This window comes from Clavelina lepadiformis, chromosome 3 (assembly GCF_947623445.1).
Source record: "Clavelina lepadiformis chromosome 3, kaClaLepa1.1, whole genome shotgun sequence".
Taxonomy (NCBI): domain Eukaryota; kingdom Metazoa; phylum Chordata; class Ascidiacea; order Aplousobranchia; family Clavelinidae; genus Clavelina; species Clavelina lepadiformis.
In genome coordinates, this window is record NC_135242.1 from 25,129,658 (window position 1) to 25,148,420 (window position 18,763).

The window sequence follows — 18,763 nt, forward strand, 5'->3', positions numbered from 1 at the left end:
GATTCTGTTGTCATTGTAAAGCATGGAGTCTCCTCATTCACCTAGGACCTGTATAATTTGTAATTCATTGTTGACTTCTTCTATTTCACATGCGGTAGCCGAGTCAGCAAGCTGTCCATCATGCACACATGATCAGAGCATGGTTGACTACACACACTGCTTTATGTGTAAAGCTAACAAGCCAATTTGTTCAATACCACCCCTGATAGTTGTCTAGAGATTGTTAGATTTTCACAGGTTATAGTTATAACTTGCCTTTATGTCTGTATTGATTCAATTTAGGTGGATTATTTTGTTGCGGTGAAGTTCTTTTTTATAACATTGTCACATTGTGAGTGTGGCTGGCTTTATCTAAATAGCATGTTTAGCTGCGAACTCCTTCATCACTGTATCGGATTACCGGCAACCAACACAGCATGAGTGAAGGAAGAAAATGTTGCATTTACCTACTCAATGAAAGGAAACTTGAACTCACTGTACAGGTGAGCGATCAGGATTTCTATTGTGACTGGTTACGTTTGTTTTCTCTTCTTTTTTTGGCTGCTTGTGGAAAAGCTTTGCACATACAATGGAAAAGTGTACACTTATACATGACGTCCCAGAATACATTTTCACTCAGCTCAATGTCTGTGTTAAAGAAAGACAAGCTAGTTTTGAAAGATAAATGTAAAGTGTATCGTATAAACCCTGCACAAGACCTCTTCTTTCACATTTACAGCCATTTATAATGATGTTATCTTGATATATGTTGAAATGCCATCAAAGCTAGATTCTATAGATTTACAAATTGCTTCATTTAGGTCAGTAGCTAATTATTTTAATCTTATTAATGGCATTCTAAAAATTCACTGAGACCAGAAACCACTTATAAATCGCACTTCCGAACTGTGGCATAATTGAGTACAATTATTAGATTAATTCAACAGATTTTCCTCTGTTTGACTTAATGGCACGCTTTCAAATAACAGCTTTTAATTATCAATCTAAAATTGGTGAGTTAATATAACGTGACACATCCTGCTGATCACTTGAATGCCATTTATCAATTGCTTTTATGATTTGTTTAGGATGGTAAATATTTTGATTTCTATATATATAGATAAAATTTTATAAGAGTTGTTTCATTTTACAGCACAAGATTCTAACTAAGGAACTTCTGGAAATTGTGGCAACACACTTCAAGTTACAAGACAAGGAATATTTTGGAATAGCTTACAGGAGTGACAGGTATATTGGTTAAAACTTTATTATACCTCCAGGTTGCACTAACTCAATATTTTCTGAGATATTTTGTTCTTGAAAGATATCTTCAGTTCTAGATTATCAAACCAGATTTAAATAAACGACATAACTTTGTATAATCACAAGACTTGCAACCTTATCAAAGGGGTGTGCAGTGAACGTGAATACCTATATATTTAAAGCCTCTAACGGTTTCATATACAGTATATAACTAATTTTTTTGTGTTTCTAAATTCCTGTGTTCACTTCATACAAAACACTTGTGCATATGCACTCAGCTTGTGGGAGACATCAGTGCCCAGCATGTATTGGTGCTGACATATTGGTCCATTAATGTCATCACATTATGTGTTTGTGAGCTTAATGCAGCACATTGCCATTGTGATGTCATAATATGCTACTGTTTGAACAGTGGCCATCTCTCCTGGCTTCAAGATGACAAAAAGGTTCTTGAACACGAGCTGGTCAGGAAAACGTCAGGAATTCTCAATTTACAATTTGCCGTTAGGTAAGTTTTTTGAAATTTCTGGCCTGTTGTCTCACTATTGCATTTGAGTGTTGATGTTTTGGTTAACTGATTTTACTAAGTAGCAACTTGGAAATTGTTATGAGTATGGATGATTTAAGAAGACCAGGTTTTAAAAACTTATGTTTCTGCAGGTTCTTTGTGGAGAACGTTACCACCCTGCAACACAACACATCCATTGAACTTTTCTTTCTGCAAGTGAAGTCACAAATATACAAGGTGCTAAAGTCGCACATTTGCTTGTTTATGTTGTATCAGTTGTGAGCTTTGAGTGAGACAGAATGTGAACGTTGCATTTTTTGGAGTGATCCATTGTGGTTATCTTCAGTAGGTAAACAGGGAATATTTTTGTGAAACCGCCACACATGATAGATATCAAGAGATTTTGACCAAATTTTCATGTTTTCAGGGCCAGTTGGAAGTTGAAAGTGAAACCGCGTTCCAGCTCGCTGCCTACGTATTGCAGGTGACTTGGACTGAACTTATAGATCGAGTCACTGACTCTTGTCTGTGTAATATTGCTTGTGGTGTTGCCACCAACGGCGCTATTGATTTATAGTAAAATGTCATCTTTTGCTTGGTGGCGCTCTTGAGTAAAATGCACACATTGTTTGTGTTTTGACCTGTTGAAAGTGTGCTTGTGTGGTTTTATGGAAGTTGAAAGTTGACTGGAAATAAAATGAAATTTGAACTCTGCGTAACCTCATAAGTTATATGAGAGTAAAAGTTCTAAATCCTAAAAATTCTATTTTTTATATCGTTTTAATGACACTTTCATTTCTTCAGGTGGTGAACGGCAACTATGTGAAGTAAGTCGCACCTTGTTCGTATCCCTTTGTCACATGCAGACGCTTGTTTAACCTTCTATGCAATGTTTCTAAACTTAAACTTTTTTTTCTGTTGAAACACTGGCTCTTTATTTTTTTGCCAAATGATATTTTTTTCTGTAACTTGCCGCTTTTTATGAAGTTTTAACAAGGATTTGTCAAATTTAGCGATGAAGCCGCCCTCAACAGCCTTCGAAAACTTCCGGTCCTTTCAAATAAAATCTTCAAAGAACATCTAACAAGTCACTGGTTGGTTTAATTTATAATCTTTTTACTTGAAACAGATTTTTTATTTTAATTGTTTGCTCACAGTGAGAACGCCGTTTTACAATCCTACAAGGAATTAACTGGTTATTCAAAAGGGAAGGCGATTTTAAGGTTGGTTTAATTTTGAAATTAACTGCACTACTTAACAACACTTAACGCTTGCACTTGCACTTTCGTAGTTATATGTCCTGCGTGGAAAGCTTACCAACCTACGGCGTTCATTTCTACAAAGTCAAGGTGAGATTTCGACTTTATATCTTATGATGAAGGCATTCAACTTATGACGTAATCTTTGAGTTTGTGAATATTTCACCGCTAGTCTTTGGCTCAAGGCAAGACTGAAACGAAACAACGGATTTACTTTTACGGTAGCGACAGTGGTGGTACGTTGAGAAGAACGACACTAAATGACATGTTATAGCTATTTCGCGACAAGTTTGGACTAAGGTGAACATTTCCCTGGAAGAATCGCTCTGCGTGTGCGGCTTTTCAGCGAAATATTGACAACATTAAATTCTCGACATCTGATAAAACAGACAGCAATGATGTCACCGTAAGTAGGTCACGCAGCGCATTGTTCGAAATAGGCGGTAAGGTTTAGGAGAATGGGAATGCCAGCCGTTGATTTTGGTTATTTAAGGTTTAATTGAAGTTGGATCCAGATTAGATTGTAGAAACATTTAACTGCAAAATAAGATCCTACGAGTTTATCCAGTAAATTAGTGTCAGCTTGAGAAATAGCTACGTGAAAGCTCAAAATATCGCCTTTAACTAGAATTTCCTCGCCAGTTCCTTTCTAAAGACACTCTGTTGGTTGCTGTCTGCCTGGTCTTGAATGGAAATCGCCATTTTCTTTTTATCTTTGCCAATTGATTGCGTTAAAGCGATAGTGACGTCATTATAGAAAGCACTGGGTTGGTTTCCTTGATTCGTTCATGTAGCGGGTTGCTATGTGCGATCACGGCTTGTTTATTTTTCAAGCATTGGCAGAAGCTACTATTTGATAGTTTGAAATTTTCATCAGCGCAGCGTGAGGTTTAATGCACTGGCGAATAATTGCTGGAGCTGAAAGTCGTCTATTTTTCAGCCTAGGTCTGAAAATGTTTTGATTTAAGGCGTCGTCGTTTCTCTGTGTAAGTTTGCTTGTCATTTCATTTGGCTCCATTGTCTTTTCATAACAAGAGAGAAAGCAGAGCTTAGCTTGTACGCTCTTTGTATAGTTCCGTTAGTTCGCTTTGTGGTTACAGCGTAGTATACGCTATGGAGTGAGCATTTCTTCAAGGCAAGTTTAAATCAGTTCAGATTCAGCATTTTCCAGTCGATCGTAGCCAGGTAGCACAGGATATCTTGAACTATCCAATTTCCCACCACAGTCGCTTTTCAAAGAAGATCATGAAACCATCTTGGTGTTTATCATTCCTGGGATTATGCCGGGTGATGTCAAAGCACTTCCATGAACTGCATTCCTAGCTCATCATCTTATTATGAGTTAATAATGATGGAAGACGAACGGTGTCTAGTCGTCATTATTACTATCGTCTGTTATATTCACACTGCCCGGGGCGGGAAGGTTGTAAATCGCAAGCCGTTGTTTGGAAAGGTGTGAAATAAGTGTAGAAGCTCCAGCCTTGTGTCGATTACAATAGAAAGGTGTCTAGTTACCTCGGTCGGTGGCGACCTGTTGTGAGTAGTTAAGTTGGATGCCGCGATGGCCAACGCGAAGATTTCCGTCTTTATTACTATCGCAGTTAGTGGATATTTTAAGAAGAGGTCATGCACTTGACAATGGTAGTGTCAACTTGAACTTGGACCGTGCCAATTTGAAGTGTCATCTTGTCAAGTTCGTTGCAAGATGCCAGATGTGTGCGTTTTTATCTAAAAACTTGCTCACATTCAGTTGTTGGTAGAGTTAGTTGACTTTTGTAGCATCCGATTTAATCGTTTGTAATCAGTTAAACTATTATTTACGTCATTAGACACCGGTAAAGCATAGGAACCTTTGCATAGACAGTTAAATATTATTTCGCTGGTTGTCTAATCTTTTAACCTGTCTTAAAAGCACCGCCGAAACCATTGGTGTCAAACTTCGCTCGAAACGCTCAAGTACCAGCACGGTGAGAGGCTAAAATAAACAGACAGCTAAGATGCTGGTATTTGCGTAGGCTTGCCAGCTTCAATCAGTCAAATATAGCGTATTATGTGGGCCTGTTGTGTGTGGATACATAACGGCTTACACGTGAAGATTAGAGTTAGTTTCAGGATTAACCAATATTAATGCTACCAGTTATTCACTGGAGGTGTTATATTGAAGAAGTCATGAAGCTGTTCGTTGTTGTTCTGTTGAAATATTTCTTGTGAAACCTTTTCACGCATGGTCAGTCATGCGCAACATGACGATTTTTCCGCCTGAGTGAACTCAAAGGCTCAGAATGTCGTTCTCAATGCTCGGAGGCATGATTATGAATTCTGCGGCAAAAGTATTCTGACGAATGGGACAAGAATAACCGCGTCAATTTTGCTCAAGTCCACAAGGGTGGCTCAGTTAGATTGTTAGATAGGTTTGTTTTAGGACCGCTGGCTGAGGTGGCGGTAAATTCTGCTCGTTTTAAATCAGTTTGATTTTTGTGAAGATTACTTTGCACCGTGATTGAAACGATTTAATGTCGTATTATGTGCTATTGCTCGCTATCAAGTGAAAGCTTTCAACACCATCGCCATACTCTGTAGTATTAACTTGCATACCTAGTCACCCACCTTGCTTCATGAAGCACGGCGTTATGTGTTCGATGTCAGTGTCTGGTGTAGCTTGGATTGAGGTAGAAGGATGTTTAATGATTCAATTTACAGTGTTTTGTCATTCACGACAGAACTTACGCGCAGCAGATTCGTAGCCGCCTGAGCGATTGATTGTTCGATATTGCTGACGTGATTTGCCTAATGTAGCTGTCGCATGTCGCTTTGCTATTCGATCTTTTTTAGAATTAACACAATAAGCGCTTTACATCGATTCCCCGATGATTCAGACCGATTTCATTTGTCTGGTATCTTATTTGTATGTTGTATGTGATGCGATTTGCCTTCATAGAAATACTTACGGCCGCGCTGTTTAGCGACCTATGAAGGTTGGTTTAATTAAAATAGAATAAGAAGTTAGGTTTCTTAAGCAAGGATTTAGCTGTAACTGTTGCATTTTGGCAGGTTCTATATGAACAGCTGGGGCCACATTGGCTTCAAAGCACCTGTACATCCGAGTCGATCTGTCTCACAATTATATTTGTTTAAACAATTAGAATAAACTTTCGGTTTCATTCAGCGCAGGATATTTGCATTGTGACGTATGATGTACATTTGTGACGTTTTCGTCATTTTGATCGTTTGTTCAATTGTGATAAAACCGTCTCAGGATCGCTACAGTAGGGTGAATGGTGATAGTTGTTTTCGAGTTCAGTTTAACCACTATTAGCTCATAGAGGAAATAATAACTCGTTTATCGTTTCCTATATTGCCTTTCCAAGTAATAGGTCCTAGCTCTTAGCAGCTTGATCGTTCGTTTATCGTATAACGGTCGTATATGCCGGCGTATTTCGCGTTTTAAACGATGATCTGCGATATACAGTCTGCCTATCTTGTCATGACGGTCAGCTTAGCATCGCCGAGACATTCTCCCGCCTTGAAACAAGTTTATTGAATGTTTGCAGAGTGACGTCACCACTTAGCAATGCCGTATGCGGTTGAAAACTTACTTGTGGTTTAATCATTGACCAGCCTCGTTAACATCGCGTCTTATTGAACTACATGAGATCTGTAGGACTTTTGACGCTTCCTCGAGGCCAAATGACCTTTCTGCGTTATACAGCAGGCTGTCGCTTAATAACCTAAACCTAATCGGAGTCTATCTGTTAATCTAAGCCATACTTTAACCGTTAATAACGAAAACCGCCCTTTTGAAACCGCCTATCTTTAACAACGGGCCGACTCCTGGTGAAATATTCACTTCCTATTCGGAATTCCATTTAGATAGAACAGTTAGCAGTCTCCAATTAACAGCACTCTATCTTACAGCGTAGAGCTGTATTAAAGCCTATATTACTGCAGTGTGTAATTAATGATGTATATACAGCTGAAACATCGGCTTTATCTTGCAGGATAAGAGTGGAATTCCCTGGTGGTTAGGACTGAGCTTTAAAGGAATATTACAATTTCAATACCACGACAAGAGTGCACCGGTTAAGGTAAGTTTGGTTGACAGTGTGTTAAAATTGCTTGGGCCTTGTGTTGGACTGCCAAATGTCAGCTGTAAGTTGTAAAAGCATGAAAAGGGTTAAGGCTTAGAATTAAACGATCGTATTGTGTTATGGATGCTTGCAGCTATAACGGAATTCCCCTGTAGCGCTTTTAGTTTAGTTTTAATCGCAAGTCTATCCTGTAGTCTCCTGTTCTAACAATTTACAGTCATTTTTTGTAAGAAATTGTGTTGGAGCTTCCAGCTAACTAGCTTAGCTTTAACTTTTCAAATTTTAGAAACAGTTTCTGTATTAAACGTTTTCTACAGAGTTAATTTTCTTCAGGTCATGAAATTGTATATAAACTGGAGTTTGTTGGAAAGTTCGCAACCTGGTCCTACAAATACATAGACACCGCATTTAAAACCACAACAAACAATCATTTGTTCTCGTCACAATAGAGGAAAGTTGATTAGCTTTGAGCTGACCTAACACAGTAGCTTTTCATATTTTTGCAAAAAGACACCTCAAAATTTGTTACAAACATAAAGGTTTTCTTATAAAAAAACAAGTATATTGATGCGATAGTTAATCGGTTATTTAAGTCCAACCTTACGAAGATCTAGTTAGAAATAGCCGCAATGTTGTATTCGGCCAATTATTGAGTCATAAAGGCATGATGGCCTATATTTTGGTGCAACAACGCAGTAGCAACAAATTGTAATAAGTGTAGGATGGTTTTAATCGTTAAGAAGCAACAGCACCACGCATTTTCTGTCGTCTGTGTGACACAATAATACTTGTTTGTGATGTCACAATGTGGCACATATCACATGAAGTGGATTAAGTTATTAAAGTTGCGCGCTCTTCAAGAACGGTTACTAACGTTTAACCTAATTTCATCGAGTTCAATTGCTTTTTACGTCACTTTCAAACATATCCTCACACCAGAGAGTTATGTCATCGTTCTATTACGTCATAAACAAGTTTGTCTGTGTATTTAATTAGTGTAACTTACGTCATATTGTGTGGTAGTGCAGGGTCACAAACGTACACGCTGTCGTAAATAAAACGGAGGGAAGATAGATTGTTAGTTTTGTTCGGTCGTTTGCATGAGGACAGTTTTCTTAGAATGGTAATTTGCTCCTTAGTCAATTATTTGTTCGTTTTACTACTTTCTATTTGCGTTGAATCTTTCCATTAAAGTGGCCATGATGTCTTAGAACTAGATTTTAGCCGTTTGATTTCAGACGTTTTAATGCCTCAGCTACTATATGTTCACTTTGCTAAGTTGATTGTGTGGTAAATTGGAGATATTTTGATTTGATTGTTCGCGCACCGAGACGTCTATTACGAAACAGAGCTTGTGTTACAGACTTTCACTGAGGAATGCGTTTTATTGTTGGTTGTTGGAATAAGGTAGGTCGCGAATCTTGTACGTTTCAATTAACTCAAGTTGAAATAGCAGTTCGGCATATTACGTGTGTGTTTAGAAGTAAGCATACTGCATACCATCGTCACTGTGTAGAGTCTACACAGCAAACCATTGAGGTGTATATTGTAGGCAATAACGCGTGTTTTATTTTAAATGAAGTGATTGTGGTCTGTATAGGTCTGAGGGAGTGGCATATGTTGCATCATATGTAATTGTATGATATAGCTGAGCTGTAGCTTTCTAACCTTTTGCTCAAGGAAAAATTTTAGAACATAGAAACTCATTACATTAAAAGTGTCACGGAATTAATTGAAAATCAGCAGAGTTACCTGGAATTAACATTGTTAATTTTTTTGATATCACAGATATAGATGTGTCTAGCTGATTTTTTCCACACAGTTGATGAAAAATTATCTGTTAAGTTGTCTTTCACTTTTCATGACGTAGACCTACTACTGGAGACAACTTGAAAACCTTTATTTTCGCGAGAAAAAATTCTCCATCGAAGTCAGCGAGAAACTTCAACGTAAGCCAAGCGGTGGCGCTAAAGATATTCTATCTGTTGAAATTCGTAAAAAATCTGCCGGGGTAGTGCATGCTTGGTATGGATCGCCGTCGTTAATTAAGTCTATCTGGGTAATGTCCATTGCTCAGCATCACTTCTACTTGGACCGAAAACAAAATAATAAGGTTTGTGGACTGTATTCTGTCAATTGTACTACTTAGAGCTTGGTTTCATTGGAAATCTTTTTATGAAGTTTTAAATATTGTCACTGAATCAAGTTTTCACCAAAGCCTTGAGGTACCTTATATACCTTCAATTTCTCTTGAATAAATGTTCCTAAAATTTTGCCAGTCAAAGGTAAAAGGATCAAAAAGTCTAACAGAGTTGACTGAGAATTTGAGCAACAACAAGAATTCTTTGATCGGCCCTGTGAGTGACACCCCAGTTATGACAAGAAAACAGATAAAAGACGTCGACGTCACCGTCAAGAAAGGTGAGACCGTGTTAACTCCTGTTTGTCTTAATTTGATCATTTACATGGAGGTTATGATGCAGGAAGCAAAGATGAAACCCCAGAGGTCCAGGCCGCGAAACGTGATCTCTCTAAGGCACTGGTGGACCGGAGAACTGAGCTAGAGGACCGACTTTACGACAAGGTGCAAGATTTGAAGAGATTATGCCTTGAAGAATCGGTGAGTTTAACTTGTTTTAACCAGCCCATTGCTCTCATACATTGTTTAACTAGCTCATCAGCTTAAACATTAATGAAGCGACGATTTCATTAAATTTTTTCCCATTAATTGATCTGAGATTGTGCTATTAAAATTATCAGGAATTCACGGGCAAGCTGCCCCAGGAATTCATCAGATATATGGACCGGAATGAACGCGCCCCCAAAGTCAAAAAGCGAATTGGTGCTGAGTTCAAGGTCAAGTTACGAAACAAGAACGGAACTTCAGTTGTAAGCGTTTTCTTTTTGTGTTATTTCACGAATAGAGCCACAACTTGCAAAGCATTTGGCACAAAGTCACAGAAGTTAATGTCTTTTGTAGCTTGCAGATTTGTATGGAATAAATTATGAATTCTTGACATTTTAAAATCAATATTTTCGATGTGTATCAACTTAATCACGGTGACTTTTGAAACATATGTAAAAGATGAACCCAGTGTTTTGGTTATGTTATTAGCTTTGCGTCATACACCACTCTTAGTTTGCTTCATAGTCTAGAGTATTTGAATAAATCCACAAAGCAAACTACATCCAGCTTTCTTTCTCCAACACTTTCATCTTATTTTGCTTGACCAGGACAAGAATTATTCGGCAAACGTCACTTCAGTATCGGGTTTCATCTCCGACCCGGCTGATGAACTCTGCCAGCTTGAAACTGAGTTTGAGATCTTGACACAAATCGCAAACGCTTCCAAGAAGTTGGCTTCGGATACCAACACTAAAGGAAGAATCCGTCATAAGCGACTCGGCTCGTACAAGAAAAACATCAAGAAATTGCAGGTTTGAAACCCTGAATGCTCAAAGTGCATGGTTTTAAGAAATGTGTTCGATTCATTTGCTACCAACTTTCATCTCTCAATGTTCCCATGTTTGTCGGTGAATATTTGATGTAGTAGCCTGGCATGGGCTTATTTTGACCTGGTGTAACCTGTTGATGCACGTGATGTCGATGTGTTACCATGGATGGTGCGGATGTACGTGTAGATGGCATTGAAATTAACGCAATCCTAATTGTAAATTTTTAACTGGTAACACTGCCAATCATATGCGTACCAAGTATTGGATAGCCATGGAAAAATGTTTAGCTTAAACTGGTCAGGGCCCTACTCTGCAACCTAAATGTTGTCAGTACAGATTAACAGTATTGCAGGTGTGGCCAATTCATGACCAAAATTCCATTAGAAACTAAACCCATGTTTAACATTTATGCCAAGTGCTCATAGAAGAACTTTTTTGTGAAACACAATTTTTTCACGTTTTTTTTCACGTCAAACAAAAATGATATCGTAGAAGAAAGTAAATGTTGTAGCTTGCAACTTGCATTTTAAGAATCAATTTCAATTTTTTTTATTTTGCATGCTTCAGGCACATTTGACTTGCCAGTTTGTAACCAATCACGTATCGGCATATAAACGACCGGTGAAACACTGTTGCTAGTCTGTCATTAAGGTTTCTGAACCTTATGCTGGTTAGCATGCATTCGCATTGTGTTACAAATTCTCTGTTATCCACATGATATTATGTTTTGTCGCACCTGCAGCATTAACATAACATTTACATTGCTCTGTCTTCTACAGTTGCTGGCTTGCAGTCACGCTTGAGTTTGCATTGGTTTCAATATTGAAGCTGTAATTTATTGTCATTTAAAATTGATGCCTTGTGTTAGATCAGGATGACTTGAGCCCGATGTTTTAAGTCTTTCCGCTTTTGCAACAGAACCTGAACAACACTCTAAAAGCACAATTAACTACCGGTCTGTTTTTAATGCTCCTATAAATTTCAGACTGTTGAAGGGAAGATCAACGACCTACGCAAGAAGACTGGACAGAAGCCGTCGGAACGTGCTTCGATGTTCATCGCTGACGACAGCGATGACATGTTTGACATCGGCATCTGCATGAAGGACGGGACGGAGTCAGAACGAAGCTCTCTGTCTGGAGGTAGGTTCACTCAATCGCGAATGGAAGATAACCGGACTCATGGTGATGCGCATGTTGCAGGGATGCATCGTGACGATGACACGTCACTGAGCAGCGGGGCGGATGCTCTCTCCACACACAGCACTCCAGCGATCCTCAACCGGACTCCGCAACATCCTGCATCTGCTGTGATGAGCAGGAGAAATATTTCGCCGTCCGACGTCGATATTTCAGATGTTCAAATACAAAGGTACGTTGGTTTTGAACTTTGCTTGAGTGAGACTGTAATGGAAAGAGCTGATTTCAAAGTTCCAGTGACTTATGCCTCAGAAATAACTTTGCATTTTCATTTTGCCAGGTCGCTAACACCACCTCCTTCTTTTGGTCGAAGAAAGAAAATCGATTCATCGAACGTCATTGCGAATGGTCTCCGTGGCGACCAATACACTCTCCTCCCCTCCCCAGAGTCCTCGTCGGGGGTGTCGATGGATTCCGTAAAAACCCAGCAGACAACCTCAACTCGAAATTGGGTTAACCCAAAGTGGGAGGTCCCAAAGTAAGCTGCTGCGTTCTCAAGCTGGCGTCTTAAATTTTATTTCAGACCTATTTACTTCAGCTGTTAAGTCTTGTTGGTGTAACCGCTTCGGTGACATTCTGAAATTGATCTTAGTTGCTTGCACTTCTTTTATCAACGTCACCACTTCCAGCTCCATGCAGATTGAACTGGTTTCGGAGATAACTTGTATTATGGAGTCACTTGCTCTGGGTTAAGCAATCCTTGAAACTTTCAGATCCCGCCCAAGTCGAGGATGGCACGAATCTTCCTTGGACAGCATCGACACGACCTCGACCGGAAGTCGTTTAAGCGAAGAGACAAGATCCACAGATCCGGAGATGGTGACTGAATCTTCATATTTCACTTCCAGTTCGACTCAGGTCACTCGACCACTGGAGTCATCACTTCCTGCACAAAAGGTTGATCTTCGACCGAGCAAACCACCAAGTTTGGAAAAACTTGCTCCAGAACGTCCACCCAGTGCCAATAGCAACCAGAATAATCATAATTTCAATGTCAAGAAAAACTTAGACGTCTTTAACATGGGAAGAATGCGTAGAGAGGTGACGTCATATCGGAAATTTTGATTTCTATTGCTGTAATGAGATGATTTTTATGGTGTGGTGACATAGATCACGCCAAGAACTTGTCTCATTGCACCGTATGTGAATGATACTGGAATGGCCTTTGTATGGCGATTAGTCTCGAAATTAATCGCTTCCTATTTTTATTGATGCTCAAATAATACAATAGACATCTCATATTTCGCAGGTGAGTGACGGCGCGCTCTCTGACCTGTCAATCAAAAGCAATCCCGCCATATTGTCCACTAATCTCGCTCCGGAGAACACCGAGCAAAGAGAGGAATTGCCGAAGATAGTGGAAGTTTCTCCTCTCGAGCAGATGAGGAAGAGGAGCTCCAGCATGAGCGACCCCCCCTCGAACCATTCCTCACATCCCCGTCGCGGACCAAAGACCAAATCTAAGAATGATCGAGGAACGTTGAAGTCGAAGCACCAACCCCAATATCTTCAGTCCCCTTTCATTGAAGCGCGCAACGTCCAGCAAGCATTCGCGGCTCAGAGCGCGGTCGAAGCGGCTCCCGGTACCACGGAGAAAAATCCACCTGAGCTTCAGCCGCCGATATTCGACACGAATTTAAACATCAGGATGCAGTATCAGAACCGAAACAATTTACCCCAGACTGCCCCGGCTGGACAAATGTTTACCCAAGTTGATGGGTATTTCCCCGCTCTGGCCGAACAAAGATTGACTCGGGACCCCCCCTCCATCCCAGGGGTTCATAACGTGGTGGGACCTCCCCCACAGTATTACTACCCAGTGAACCAGTTCAATGGGGGAGAGCACCAGTACACCCCGCCTTTACCCCACGCACCGCCAGTGGGTGAAATATACCCCAACCAACCTCACCCATCGTATGGTTATCCAATTCACCCACATTACCACCAACCGTATGCTGAGGTAAGTCAGCGAAGTAAAAATATATGTAATATATAGAAGCAACGTGCCGTGTTATCGTCGTGTCGTTCAACCTTACAGTAATCTGTCCCACCCCCAAGCATACGTAATTAAATAAGTTGATCTTTCGTTTTTTCACAATTTTTAAATTTAGAAAAGGCTGGGGTTTCCCTAGGTAACTTTAATTCAACCAGTTACCGAGATATCGCCATATTGGATAAAAAGCACACCCACCGAAACTTCATCTGCGGGGTGCAACCTCAAAATGATATCACAATTGAAAAAAGATCAGGTTCTTTTATTGTGCCCAAAATACCACCTAGATAAACCCCAAGCTTTTTTTGATTCAAAAATGCTGAGAGAATGAAACATACAAATATTTAACGTTACATGTTGTAGGCCCAAGCATATGGGTTAATGACGAACAGCCAGAGAGATATGCTAAACAACGAGGTGTACCAGGACATAGGCATGGGCTGGGTGCCGTCCCTGCATGATTACAGCAGTAGGGCAAGTGTGTGTGAGAGTGCAAGTGCGCAATCCAAGAAGGAGGTAGGTTGCCGCCTTTTCCCTGTAGTTTTGCTGACCCTCAGTTGACTTGTCTCCGTCTTCATCAAAATGCTCTTCTTCCAGGACATCTTAAGATTGCTTGAGGACCACATCGCCACGAAGAGAACTCCATCCAATGCGAGCTCAAAGCAGGAGAGAAACTTGGCTAACAAACAACGTAAGATCCGTGAAGAATATCAGGCAGCGCAGCGACAGGTTGAAAGATTTTTAATTCTTTCCATTTTTATCGTTGGTGTCAAATATTCATCAGGTTGCTTAGCTTGTTGTGAATCAGGCAAAGAATTTTGTGATCATCTCGGTAAAATATCGGCTTGTAAAATTTCACCAGAACCTTCAAGAGAAAGTGCGGCTTGATTACCAGAAGCAAACCCACGAGAAGACCTGGGCTAATTACCAGAAGCAAGCTCTCTACGCAAAAGATTCATCCAAGTGAGAGTGATGACGTGTGGAGTTGTACAAATTGCGGCTCAAGTTGTGTTAAATGGACTGATTTTTCTCCTACCATGTCAAATCTGTGACCTCTCCATCTAAGGTCGACCAATCAACATCAATCGGAGCAAAGTGATGCGTCTAGGTTGAATTTCATCCACTCATCCAAGGATGCCTCGTCGTTGCTCTACAAGACACAGCAGCATCCCCGTGTTCCTCAACAAAGATCAAGTGAGTGCATGGGTCTTGAGCGAGTTTGATGTCGGTGCATCGATTGCATCTGCATGAGCTTCATTGTGAGAAAAAGTGACTAAACTTTATCAGGGAATTACTGAAGAAACTAACTTAAAATAAATGCACGAACGTACAGTGAATGATGTAATATTAGTGTTTTCATAACATGCTACCGTCCACTTAAAATGTTGTGGGTTTGACAAGTTTAACCTGGATTCATTGTAAGTTACCACTTGCCTTGCTTTTGCTGTTCGTGCTGGCGTTCACTAACATCGATTAAAATTTAGCTCACATCCTGCAACCAGCTCAATATAACACCGCCTCTGAGTACGGTAACCAGGCAACTGGTTGGCATGACGACCGTAACATGAAGAATCAGCTTCTGCTTCAGCACTACACGCACCATGACCGCGTGGGGGATCCCCTTGATTACGTGCATGCGACCCCACGTCATCAAGCTGGCCACCCGACTTCTAACCAACAGTTTTATGCTCCAGCGCCCTCTGACGGCAAGCGAATGCGGCCTCCTCCTCAACGCTGGACGTCGCAACCGAGCCAGCCAGTAAGGAACGAGAAAACATCGACCGGTGTCACGGGACCCGGCACAAACACGTGAGCTCGCTCCTGAAGTTATATTTTTAAACTCTAAGTATTTTAATAGATTCAATTAGTCAGGATGGTAAATGTCGTTTTCAATGAAACCTTCTTTCAAATGCTGCTCGCCTTCTGTGACGTGCATGTTACATCACAGAAGACTAACTGTGATAAGACACAATCAAACAATGACCAAATAATGAAACGATCTCATACTAACACTGGTGATTGTGCCACACTTTGATGACTTGCGTTGCTCTCTCCCTCAAGGGACTAACTTCATATTCCGTCATGAGATGCAGGGTTTGCTTCTGCACATTTTGCTTATCAGTCAATTTGACATTTCTTGGTGATTTTTCTCTGATCTTGATTTTCTGGGTCTTGTGTTTCTTGTACGAAAGGTTGAAGTATCTTAGGTTTAGTGGCCGTGCTAGTTGTTACCAGCGAAAATTAACGTTATTTTTCCTGCGCACGTTTTAAGCCTTTTCGGCTTTGTTACTTTTTCTGTTTATTGGCGCGTGTTAGTAACAACTGGCTCGATTTTTCGTTCCCGCCGCGCTTTTGGCGAAAAATAAAATGATTGATTGAATGATCTTACAATTTCTTATTCACAATTTCAACTAAATTCTTTGTGTCTTGTAACTAGACAGCATGGTAGTTGAATACATTTCCTCTATTGGTGTAAATTGCATGGAAAGTGCAACGGAGTCCTCTCACTTGCTCGTGCCACTTCGCATGATTCTTCTCTCTGTCTCTTGCATCCACATCTTTTAAAGTATCGACTTTTTCCAGCGTAAACGTCGACGATGGCTTGCCCCCAGGGAAACCCCCGCATTCGCTCGGAGTAGAACCGGTCGTCATTCAGTCGCTGACAAAAAGCCCCGAAGGCCACCCAGTGAGCGTGTTTACAGTGACCAAGAGTGCCCCAAACACCCCACTCCCGAAGCGGCACAATGGGGCCTCGTTCTTTGATTATTCATCGTCGTCAGATGACGAGGTTTCGGGCAAGAGGAGCACGATTAAGAGAAATCCCTGCTCCCAACATCACAGCTTTGAGGATCTTCTTGACGATTCTGTGTCTTCTTCCGGGGATGAAAAACCCTTTTCTACCCCCTCCAAGACCCCCACAATCATATTGCACACACCGAGCGTAAAGCGCAAGAAAAAGCCCACCATGTCTGCGGAAACACCCGGTGCACCCCAAAACCCAACACAAGTAGGGCCTGATCCCGATTACGCCCCAATGCCCCCACCAAGGATGAAGCAATTGAAGGTGAAGCAGAAGTTAGAGATGACCGATATTTCTCGACTCAGCGTCGCCGATGCAAGAACTATCTTCGAATCGAAAAACCCCCCAAATAAGACCTCTCACCAATCGGGAAAACGTGCCCCGACCCCTACAAGGAGCTCCTCTGTGACGTCACACCTGGTAGGTTGCAAGGACTTCGAGGGAGTTGAAGGGGTGAAGCACTCAAAGTCGAACAGTGTCCCCGTGGTGCATTCCGGCACACTTCCGCGTGCGTTTAAGTCGAAGAGAAAAGTGAATCGATCCGGGAGAACGGTATCGGGGGTCGAAGCCGTTCCGATTGTTGAGGTTTCTCGCAAAAACCCTGGAATGGATCCAAGATCTCGAAGGTAAATTACCCTGTTAGGGAATTACCCTGTTTCATTTTAGCATTTGTCAAATCTTACTCTTTCTCCTGAAACAGTAGAGGACCAGCGCCCAAACCCACCGTCTTAAGGGTTTCGACCCAGAGTGACGTCAGCCCCAACCCATCCCTTGCTTACTCACGTGCTGACGTCATATCTTCACCCATGCCGCGTCCCAGGTACATGCGAGGCTTGGGTGATTGTTTACGGCACGTGTCACTATATTACTACCTCCTTTGTATACAGCTTTGCCTATTTACCCAAATAACTGGGGTTTAAAAGCGGGGTCGGTGTCATTAGCTTTTTGCGCTGCCTATGGTTAAATATGTTTTGTACATTATTTCGTGTATCAATTTAAGCTCGCCTGTGTGATAAGTGTGACGTTGCAGTGACGTCATGCCATCATCAGCGACATCTTAATGTTAGGGTTGCTGTCGTGTATAGAGCACTAATTAATCGTTCTCCTCATTTCATGCAGCCAGACCCTGGGTTGAAGGTATTTGTGACGTTTTGTTTCATTTAGCCTCGATGTCGTTTGCATGCTGCTTAATTCGCGTAATGACGTCGCAGTGTGCGCATGAATAGCTCAAATTTAGATGTCTGTGTTGCCCATCGTCCCTCTAGTGCCACCTTGTGAGTGCTGGCATTTTTAAATATGGTTTGTCCCATAGTGACGAAATAATTAGATAGCCAGAACCACAGTGTAACGACAGTTGTGTGTTAGTGTATGGTGGATTGGTTGTACCATGCATGGCAATTAACCATCATCTGGACCATGTTTAACTTTTTGTTTCTCATTCCCCAGCTCGAGAACCGACGTCTACAATACTGGCGTCCACACTTTGGCGCAGGCGCCACGCCAGTATTCGTCCTTCGACAGCGCCCCACCAAATCATTACGTCGTTGCGGAAGGATTTCAACCAATAGGAGGCGAGTCCCGCTGGCGGGAGACGAACCGGAGCCAGGCTGGGCACCAGATGGATCGACGAACCCGCTTACACAGAGGCCACCCACTTTCCGCGTCGGCCGAAGACCTACTTTGGGCCGATTCCAACGACAACCAAGCCGGTACCCTCGTTTGATGACGTCATCGTGACGAGACCCGATGACATCAGTGTGTTGATGACGTTGCTGGCCATCGTTCAAAGGTCATGGATGTTTTCCAGGCAGCAATCGCCGAAGGTGGTCTTCTATTTAATTAATTCTCGAAATGAATACGTTTCTTCTCTGTGCAATACAAGTTCGTGTATTTTATGAGGTCACAATGCTTTTCCCTACGTAATAATGCGCCAACAATTGCAACTGTTCAATTACGTCAATCCAGGATAACGAAGAGGCGAGGATGACACCATTTGTAGAGTGCTTAGTTTTTACTCTTTAATTGATTTCATCTTAAAATCCGGTAATTTTTGTCTTTTTTCTAATAAAATACTTTAATCCCTCCTCCGTGCATTTTGTAACAGATGTAATTTTTCTCGCGTGAGTTTGCCCCCGGGGGCGGGCGTGAATACTAAACCCCTCCCAACAGCGGCTGCAAAATAGTCTTCGCGCGACGTCGTCTGTTGATTGATTTATAA

At 41.3% G+C, this 18,763-nt stretch overlaps 1 protein-coding gene across 6 annotated transcripts; it reads left to right on the forward strand.

Annotated features, from left to right (window-relative positions):
* Nucleotides 1-286: 286 nt before the first annotated feature.
* On the forward strand, nucleotides 287-18,629 carry LOC143449688 (uncharacterized). 6 transcript variants are annotated; one of them, XM_076949990.1, is made up of 28 exons: nucleotides 287-482; nucleotides 1,133-1,227; nucleotides 1,655-1,750; nucleotides 1,903-1,987; nucleotides 2,178-2,234; nucleotides 2,555-2,577; nucleotides 2,764-2,844; nucleotides 2,908-2,973; nucleotides 3,042-3,099; nucleotides 7,008-7,094; nucleotides 8,968-9,210; nucleotides 9,377-9,518; nucleotides 9,581-9,717; nucleotides 9,858-9,986; nucleotides 10,332-10,535; nucleotides 11,539-11,695; nucleotides 11,756-11,924; nucleotides 12,033-12,230; nucleotides 12,466-12,793; nucleotides 13,002-13,712; nucleotides 14,109-14,261; nucleotides 14,343-14,474; nucleotides 14,608-14,708; nucleotides 14,812-14,939; nucleotides 15,230-15,554; nucleotides 16,329-17,171; nucleotides 17,246-17,365; nucleotides 17,992-18,629. In XM_076949990.1, exons 1-28 carry the CDS (start codon nucleotides 417-419, stop codon nucleotides 18,266-18,268), a joined length of 5,211 nt encoding a protein of 1,736 aa, XP_076806105.1. In that variant the 5' UTR covers nucleotides 287-416; the 3' UTR covers nucleotides 18,269-18,629. The 6 variants fall into 6 exon arrangements, with proteins under 6 accessions (XP_076806105.1, XP_076806107.1, XP_076806106.1 ...); XM_076949992.1 differs by having other exon boundaries at nucleotides 15,440-15,554; XM_076949991.1 differs by lacking the exon at nucleotides 17,246-17,365.
* Nucleotides 18,630-18,763: the final 134 nt, after the last annotated feature.